The following is a 9,972-nucleotide window of genomic DNA, read 5'->3' as shown; positions in this document are numbered from 1 at the left end:
CCTACAGTTTCCTCACTGGATTCTACACAAATTCAATCCTCAAGAAAGAAAATGATTGAATTAGAATTTTAGTTATCATTCTCCTTATTTTAACAATAACATTTAGAATGCTTACTAATTAAAAACTAAAATCTTTTTATAGTACTAAAATCAGCGTTATAGTACTATAACATTGATACCAAAGAGACAGTCTGTGAACAGTGTCATGAATTGATAACAATTTGAGGAAAAAACTGTTTTATTAAAGAAAAAAAAGAAATTAGATATCTTAACTAAATAAAGTAAATTTTATTCTTTCTTTCTCTTCACCTTACAGCTGAAATAGCTTTATTGTAGAGATCACTGTTCCAAATTGCTCATTTTACTGAATCAGTAGGGTATAAAATAATTAAACGATGTCCTGTTAAAAGATGAAAAGTTAATGCTGGTTGAAAATACAAGAAAGGATAGCATCAGTGCAGCTATTATAGTTTGTTATGGTTTAGATACAAGATGTCCCCTCCCAAAACTCATATGTGAGACAATGCAAGAATGTTCAGAGGTGAAATGATGAGATTATGAGAGCTGTAACCTTGTCAGTGCATCAATCCACTTGGATGGATTAATTGGGTGGTGACTGTAGATAGGTAGGATACAGCTGGAGGAGATGGGTCATGGGGCATGCCCTTGGGGGTTAAGTTTTATCCCTTTTGAATAGAGCTTCCTGGTTGTTCTGAGCTGCTTGCCTCTTCCACTGTCTTCAGCCATGATGTTCTGCCTCACTTCAGTCCACACCTATGGAGTCCACCGACCTTGGACTAAATCTCTGAAACCTTGAGCCAAAATAAACTTTTCCTTCTCTAAGTTGTTCTTACCAGATCTTTAGGTCACAGCAACAAAATGCTTTTCCAGGTAGTTATTCTTCTTTTACCACAATGAATAATGCAGGAGCACTTGAAGGTTATAAATTTTATTAGAATAATAGAAAATAATACATACAGATAACCATAGGATACACACACAGGAATTTAAAGATCAATTTCATCCTTTTCAATATGAAACAATGTCCAAATCTCATGGAGATATACTGCTAGAAATACACGGAACAAGAGTCATCATCTTGAAAATGAAAAGTATAGGAGCATATTATAGGAATTACTAGATAATAAAAAGGTACAACTCCATTACATGTAGAATAAAATACAAGTATTGGAGAACGTTTCCCCACTTTTTGACTGGAAATAACAATGGTCATATGAAATCTACTCGTCATTCAGATATTTTTCTAGATATATACAGTATATACAGATACTACAGAGAAAGTTATACTTTTCTCCTTTGTATATAATGAGTTTATCTTAAATGTAATCTAAATATAAAATGGTATCAGAATTTTGCTAATTCGTAATCTTTCTTGAGATATTAACTGTTTGTTGGTTTCAAATTCTGATATCTCTGGAAAGACGAACAAGTTACAGCAAAATGTGAAATTGGTAGGAAAGAGGTTAAAAAAAACTGATTTTGAATGACTAACACTCATCTGCTGATTTTCATATATTCTTTATATATTGCTATGAAGCCGTGTCTCCAAGGATGCTTTGAAAACCACATATTGAAAGACTGAGTCATACACATCAAAGCCAGCAACATCGCTGTGGTTCTATTACCAATTTAACTCAGGAACTAAAATGCCTGCCTGACTCACTGCAATAGGCAGTGAGTTTCATTAAAAAAAAAAAAATCTCCGCCATCCAAAAGAGAGAGGGTCCTTTAATGGAATCAGAAATTGGAAAGGAAGAATCGTGTGGATTTTGTTTAACATTTGGGTTGACATTCAGGGTGCTACTTATTTTCTCCACTGCATTTTAATAAAGCCTGTAAGTTTATTCTCAGGTGTGAAGAAAACAATTCCTGTTCTAGTTTTGTTTTAAATTTTGAGAAAGGATAAAATGTGCTTATTTCCGTTTTCTATCATTGAAGGAAAAAGCATACTGGAATGCAAGTTTAGAAAATGACTTTCAAATGCTCAGGGAAATTCATGCCAGTATTTCGCAAAGGGACATGGCATTTGGGGTGACAAAGCCCTTTCGTGGGTCCTTCTTTATCTTTTAACCATTAATTTATGGGGCAGAGGCAGATCAGATGGTTATTATTACCTCCACATTTTGTAGATGAATAATTGAGAGGTACAGAGAGCAGAGTGATTTATAAAGTCTCACAGCCATTTAGTAGTGAGTACACTGAACCAGGTCACCCTCCTCTGCTTCAGAGCAGCATTTTCCAAAAACACTCCTGAATCACAAACACCACCCCCTTCCAGCAGGGTAAGTGTTTAAATGCATTTTTCAACCCATGGGGTTTAAATCATTTAAATCTTTAAAATGATACTTATTAACTCTTCAAACAATGCTTTCATAACTGGAAAAGAGTTTTTGGAATAAATGAAGAGTTTTCCAATGCAAATAAGAAACTGTGTGTGTGTGTGTGTGTGTCTGTGTGTGTGTGTGTGTCTGTGTATGTATGTATGTCGGGGCGGAGGTTTTTATCCATAGGCAGTGCTTAAACTCATAGCTTAAGAACATTTGTATCAAAAGTTTGCAGTATGTAACATGTAAATTCCTTTGGTTTATCAAGTAAATGTTAAGGCATTTCAGATTCCTCTAAAAGGATTTACTGTTGTTTTATTATACTCTTATTTTACCTATAATGAAGTAGAAAGTTAAAAACACAAAGTTGGAAAAAAAACCATGCATAATCACTGTGTTTCATGAGAGCACTTATTATGGTAACCAATGAACTTTCCAGTAAATAATAAAAAAGAATAAATATCACCACAGGGCATTTACAAGGAAAAACAGTACCATAGGTATATAACTTGACACCGGGTGAACATTCGAGATGGCTGATGTGGATCCTCTTGCATCCATATCTGTCAAAGATGATAAACAGCTCATTAAGAAGGACTATACCTCTGATAAGTAGATGCTGATCCATAGTGGGGGGGGGCATGGGAAAAATGGAGGAACTGTGATTGGGCCAAGGGGAGGGAGGGTAGGGATGGTGCATGGGGGCATGAAAGATGGCGGAATGAGATGGACATCCTTACCCTAGGTACATGTATTACTGCACATATGGTGAGATGCTACATCATGTACAACCAGAGAAATGAAAAGTTGTGCTGCGATTGTATACAATGGATCAAATTGCATTCTACTGTCATATAGACCTCATTAGAATAAATAAAAAAATAAAGGAGGACTGTATTAACAGGTAGTCAGGGTGGTAGAGAACGCATGCATATGTCCTCCCGAAAATCACACATTGACATCCTTGCTCCAGTGTTGTGACATTAGGAAATGAGCTCTTGACAACTGACACAGAACTAGCTGCATCTTGACATAAGAGTTCCCAGCCTCCAGAACTGTGAAAAGTTAAATTTCTGTAGTTATAAGACACCCTGTCCAGGGTGTATTCTTACAGCATTCTGAAGGACTAAGACGCAGACAAAAGTGATGCATTTCCTGTCAAAATCAAATCATGGCATGAACCTAACCTGGGACTACAAGTCCTTATTTTATCCATCAGTGTAACACATAGGTGTTACCAAGGGTATCCATAAAAATACCAAGTGTTTAGGATTTCTTAAATGAATCTAAGCTTTGTTTATCTAGTATTATTTAACTTTAATTGAAATTGAAAAAAATCCAAGTTAGTCATTTTGCCATTAATGATACCTGATCACAAACAATTTCAGATAACTTGATGGTTTAATGAAAGAAAACGTCATTGGATAAATGTCTGGAAAATCTACTTGTTTCTATTTTATGCAGATGAATTATTGTACTTAATACAAGACATCATCTTTTAAAATGCAATCGATGAAAGCTCCATTTTCAGAGACTGCCTTGTGCAGGCACTGGTCTGTGCAAGCTCAGCAAGTCCACAGACGTCAGACGAAAAGACTGCTCTTGACTCAGCAGCCTGAAAATGCCATGGTGGCGTCTGTCCCTGCAAAAGCACAGAAGCTGCTTCTTCGAACAGTGCCCCTCTGTCCACGCTGTCATTCTAACTCTGACACCCTGCACAATGCAAGAAGCAAGGAGCATTCCCTACTGTAAAGCCTCAGCAAATAACAATTAGCAACCTGATTGTTGTTTGGGTCTCCTGAAGCACACACAGATATACAAATCTCTGCAGTCTGAAATAGTTGTTTACATACTTATTTGCAGACAGGTAGCCCCCATTTTCTTATTACTTTTAGTTCAAGGGTGGCAGGTTATGATTTCATAGAAAGAGAGAATTCCTGTAAGGGTTGATCTCTCCCATTTTCTTCAGTCGTTTTCTTTTTCAAGATTAAAGAAACTTGCTTCAGTCTTGGTCACCTGCTACTATGTAGACTAAACCACAGTCAATAAATGAAAACAGGGAACAAAGTTATTTACGTCACTGAGGATTGTAGAATAAACTATGAAGGGTAGGCTCCGTGTTACTTAAATTGAGGCCTGAAAACTCCAGACACAGGATTTCAAAGTGAAGATACAAGTTCTCTTCCATGGTCCCTGATAAAAATATGTATGCTGGGGTTTGTTCCTCTTCACTCTAAAAGTCTACTTTCTTTCTTTTTTTAAAAATATTTTTTAGTTGTCAATGAACCTTTATTTTATCTATCTATCTATCTATCTATCTATCTATCTATCTATCTATCTATCTATCTATCTATCTATCTACTTACAGTGCTGAGAATGGAACCCAGTGCCTCAACACATGCCAGGCAAGTTCTTTTACCACTGAACCGCAACCCCAGCTCCCTAAAAGTGTACTTTTGATGGTGAAATAGCTTTCATTAGGATTTTAAGAGGAAAGAGCATGAAATTCCTCTGAAACTTGGAACAGATTTCTTTAAAAATGTCATCTTTTTTTGTGTGGCACGTGTAAAAGTTTCATGACTTTGCCAATGCTAATTTTCCTACTGAAAGAATTGATAAGATCCATCTACAGTTTTTAGGAGGCATACAACTGGAATATCAGAGGTCTTAAAAACAGGGCATGGGTTCAGGCTTGCCCATGAGAACTGCTTTCGGAATTCTATTCTAGGAAATCTACAGGTACATTAAATAAGGGAAATAATTCAAATGAATGAAGTTTTTAACTACTTTTCCATGTCTTTCCTTTCTGTGCTCACATTTTTCCCTGTTCTGCACCACTCTAGAGGTTTTCTTCCTGGTTTTACTTGCTCATGTTGCAAAATCACCTTGTGTTCACATGAAGGGCATGCTGGGAGGAAAGGGTGGGTGGAGGGAGGGGCAGTGGCTGACGGGCTCCTGGTGGCTAACAACACTGACACAGGTCAAGGGGAAGCTGAGTCCAACCAACTTACTGGTTATTCTTGGAATCCTGATCTGCTCACTGCTGGTGCCGTCCCCTCCATCTGTGGTGGCCTTGACTTCGATAATGTAGTCCTCTTGAAAGGGCAGCACAAGTTCAGCTGAAGTTTTGTTTGTGTTCAGCACTTGCACGCTATTTTGACTGCTAGTCCTATAGAATACCTAAAACGCACGAACAAATACACTTCATTCTTACATTACCTTCTTTTACTTTCTTCACATACTCTCGTTGCTCTGAAATTATTTTTGTCATTCTGTCCACAACAGAATACAAAAACACATTCCCAGCTCCATGCATAGGTCTTGGATTATGGATTAGCAGACACTAGGATCATTATGCTCTCAAAATCAAGGAGGTGGGGAAGAGCAGCTTTCTCCCCTGGAGGAGCTTAGCTAGAAATATAGAAAGCTGATTAACACAACGCACAAACATCGTGTCCACAATTCCCATGTGAGCAGCATTATTTCATGTAAATCTGTACTTAACAATTCAGAGAGTTTGGTAATATACCCTTTTATGAAAAATTTGATATCAATGTCAAAATTAGATTACTGAAATAATATCATCAAAATTTTTAAAGATTTGCAAAGTATAAATGAAAAAGGGAAAATAAAGTGTTGCAAATGATTCAACTTACTTTATAGCCTGTTACTTCTGATTCATTCTCCATTGCTTTTACTTGCTCCCAATTAAGTAACACTTTAGTGTCTGTAGCATTCCAAACCACATTCCCAGGAGGCTGACTGGGAGCTTGCAATGCAAAAAGGAGAAATTAAAACTGATTTGAGCATGGAGTACTGTTTTACATGGAGTAGATACATGCTGAGCACCGAGGCGACTTCAGAGACTCTCTGGTAAGGCATGGTATGTAGATGGAATCAGGAAAAATAAAAATTAATAGAAGAGAAAAACTTCCTTTAAAAGGGGCATTTCAATTAAACTGTGAGAAATTGCATGTTTTCATATTTAAACACATACTTTATTTATTTATTTTACTTTAATTTTTTGGTACCAGGGGTTGAACGCAGGGGTGCTTAACCAGTGAGCCATATCCCCATCTCTTGATTTTGTTTTTTATCTTGAACAAGGTCTCATTTAGTTGCTTAGGACCTCTCTAAGTTGCTCAGGCTTTGAACTTGCAATCCTCCTGCTGCAGCCTCCCAAGCTGCTGGGACTACAGGCTTGCACCACCACACCTGGCTCAACACATACTTTAAGGATTTAATGCACTTCAAGTCTCCCTGAAGGCTTGACAATACAGAGACGCAAGTTTCTTTATCCACCACTAGAGGGATGCTTGCGGGTGAACCAGGAAAGGCAGGCATTTGGATTTGTTTTGACACACAGAGGCTGAGAGAAATTGCAAAAGGAGCAGATTAAAGTCACATGAAATGAAGTGTGGATGATTTTCAAGCCAGTGTTGTAAGATGAGATGGGCAAAATGAGAGGCAATCAAAAATAAGAATTACTTAGATTTATTCTCGTGAAGTAATAGCTACACATGTGAAAAATTGCCACAGAGAATACATATTTTAAAGTCTTTTTTCTGAGTTCAAATCAATTTTTGAGAAAAATAAGGCAAACACTAAAAATTTAATGAGAATTCCATTAGAGGATTAATGAAACTCTCATAGGTTTATAAACATGGACCCACAGCTTAGCAACCCTGGAGAGGAAACTGGTTCTGGGGGACTTGGGTGGACATGGTCAGAAGCACTCCCTAATATGGATGGATGGGACATTAGGGATTCAGTTCCTTGTCAATCACAAAACAGCAAACATATTACTCATTTTTCAACAGCATCACAACTGCCCAAAACATGCTGAAATATCTTATTCTTGTGGATTTAAGCACAGAATGTGATTTGGTTAACTGAATTTGTAATGGGAAAGTGATATAAACAATTACCTCTCCAGAGGAATTTCTAAACATCATTGACTCACGCCAGGATGGAAATACAGCTGGACTTACAGATGGGAAAAGCTCTCATGTGCAGTTATGTGGCCAATAACACCGTTCAAGACTGTCCTCCTGGTGGGTTCTTTGGTTGATTGTGTCCTCTTTAACACTGTTCTGTTGCCTTTAAATTTTTGTGATGTGATACTAACAGATCAGCTCAGATTGTCTATACTGCAATGCTGTGATAAGACATCTGTAAGAATGCATATGGGCAATTGCTGAGGACTGAAATACTAGAGAGAATGTTCTGGTTGCCCAGTCCAGATGCTATGAACCCACACTTGTTAGAACACTTTCCCAGCACCTGTGATTCCCTGTGGCTGACAGCACCATAAAAGGACAGCTTGATTTGATGCAGCTCAGAAAACATCCTTCATTCAGCATGGTTTGGCCTACCAAAATATGGGTGCTTACAGGTTATAGAGAGTTTGAGTAATTTTGGGTAAATACACTGACCCCCAACAGCAGGCTGGCAGAACATATGACTGAAAATTGGGATTTGTCTTGTGTGACTCCCAAAATAGATGACTTGAATGAGTTCAGCCTGAAATGAATACTCTTTGAAATGACAAAAAGAAAAAAAAATCTGAAAAATGAAAGAGGAAAAATAGAGGGTTTCAAAGCTCTTTTCAAATCATATCAGTGTTTCCTGAGCACCAGAGAGACATGTTCCATTTTGACCATTTTGCTATTTTTGAAAAATGCACTTGTTTAAAAGTATAAACATTTATTTCAGCCTCATTCTAAACATTAACATTCATATAATAATGAGCTGGATGTGCTAGTTACATTGTTTGATAGTATTTAAAGTAAATTAAACTAGTATTTCACTTAGAATTTTACAATCACATGAATAATCATCTGCCTTACTATGACAGGGAAGAATGACACTATGTGGGAGATTCTGGGCCAGATGAACTTTCTTCCATTTTCAAGATTCCATTGTTGCTAATAACAAACGCATAGTAAATGTCCATAATGTGCTAGGAATTCCAGAATGTTCTTTTTTAAAATTCCCTGCATTGTCATGGTGCCTATTTGTAAAACTCAGAGTTAATAAACAAAGATGCATACTTGTCACTCATGTTCATTTACAATAATGAAAAGGTTAACACAATCATTTTCACAATCTATCAGCACATGAATGGATAAACAAAAGGGGGCTATAAGCATATGCCTTTAAAAGGAATGAAGATCTAGGCATGGTGGCCCATGCCCATGATCCCAGTGGCTTCAGAGGCTGAGACAGGAGGACTGAAGATTCAAAGCCAATCTCAGCAACTCAGCAAGGCTATAAGCAACCTATTGAGAACCAGTCTCAAAAAAAAAATAGGAAGGGTTGGGGATGTTGCTCAGTGGTTAAGTGCCCCAGGATTCAATCCCTGGTACCAAAAAACAAAAACAAAACAAAAGAAATGACATCATGACATGTGCTATAACATGGATGGACCTGGAAGACATTATGCTAGGTGAGATAAGCCAATCATACAAAGAAATACTGTGTGATTCTGTTTATATGTGATAACATGGAATAGTAAAATTCAGAGATGGAAAGTAGGATGGCAGTTGCCCGGAGCTGGGGAAGGGAATGGGGCCTGGTCTCATGGATGGAGAGCTTCAGTTCTGTGCAGTGGAGAAGGTTTTGACCATCTCACACAGCTGCATCAGTGCCCTTAACCCTATTTTAACCCTATTGCAAATGTGCATTAAAAAATGGCCAAGATGGTAAATTCCAACTTATGAATATACTTCAGTACAATTAAAAATTTTAACACAATCCTAAGATAGTTAACTAGGAAGGGGTGTTATGTGGATTCAAAACAGCTCTGTTTAATTCTGGACCCTGATGACCTTATGCTTTTCTACCTGGCATTAGGTGGGGCTGTGGGGCTCCTGCTGCCCTCTCTGGGGAGAGGACGCACCCTGCTCCTTGGCATCATGGGGACTTCAGGCTTCATTACCGGATATGCTTCCACCAGTGAAATATGAGCAAATAAGAAACAGGTGGTTTCAATGAGGGAGTTTTAAGAAAAAATGGAAGGGCTTGGCTGGCCTTTCTTCTTTCTGTTTTTTTTTTTTTTTTTTTTTTTGGTGCTGGGGACCGAACTGGCCTTTCTTCTTTCTGCCATGAGACCAGCACATCAGTGAGGGTGGCTGTTCCGGCAGTCTGGGTCATGGAGTGAAGATGGAACAGATCAGGTCTGAATCTCACTCATGATCAACATTTGGTGACTAGTAGGAAAGAAACACTCTTTTAGTTGTAAGCCATTGAGGAGTGCGGACCTGCAGAACTGCACTGAACTGGCCCTATGTGACTGATACGGCCAGTAGGCTATAGAGCTTTGAAGATGCACTGTGAACTTCAAAGGCACAGAGCAGGTGTGAAGTGGGAATGGGCAGGGGATCTCGACAGCGCATCTCTCCTAGGACTTCTCATTTTACTGTTCTATTCTGTGCAGAAACACAACCCAGAATAGGCTGACTCAATTCCAAATGTTTTGGGGCCTAACTCATGTGTGGTCTGCATTTTGAATGTTTTTGGAAATTATTTATCAACAATCATATCCTATAGATTTTTTTCTCTGTCAGTTCAATTTCTATTATTGGCAGTATGCTAAGACAGAAAATGTGGCAACAAATGAATTTAT

At 37.9% G+C, this 9,972-nt stretch overlaps 1 protein-coding gene across 5 annotated transcripts in view; it reads right to left on the bottom strand.

Moving 5' to 3' along the window:
* Window positions 1–933: 933 nt before the first annotated feature.
* Cntn3 (contactin 3) overlaps window positions 934–9,972 on the bottom strand; it is a 332,030-nt gene continuing 322,991 nt past the window's right edge. For all 5 annotated transcript variants that reach the window (XM_046425549.2, XM_058573015.1, XM_058573014.1 and 2 more), the window contains 3 exons: window positions 6,002–6,114; window positions 5,357–5,525; window positions 934–2,908 (listed from right to left, as the gene is read on the bottom strand). In XM_046425549.2, coding sequence (XP_046281505.1) covers window positions 2,808–2,908; window positions 5,357–5,525; window positions 6,002–6,114 — 383 coding nt within the window. In that variant the 3' untranslated portion in view covers window positions 934–2,807. The remainder of the gene's footprint in view (window positions 2,909–5,356; window positions 5,526–6,001; window positions 6,115–9,972) is intronic.

Source organism: Marmota monax, unplaced genomic scaffold (genome assembly GCF_021218885.2).
Source record: "Marmota monax isolate L192 unplaced genomic scaffold, Marmota_monax_Labrador192_F-V1.1 WCK01_AAM20220418_F8-fsc00028, whole genome shotgun sequence".
Classification (NCBI taxonomy): domain Eukaryota; kingdom Metazoa; phylum Chordata; class Mammalia; order Rodentia; family Sciuridae; genus Marmota; species Marmota monax.
Note: the sequence above shows the minus strand (reverse complement) of the source record. Positions and strands in the feature narration are given on the sequence as shown.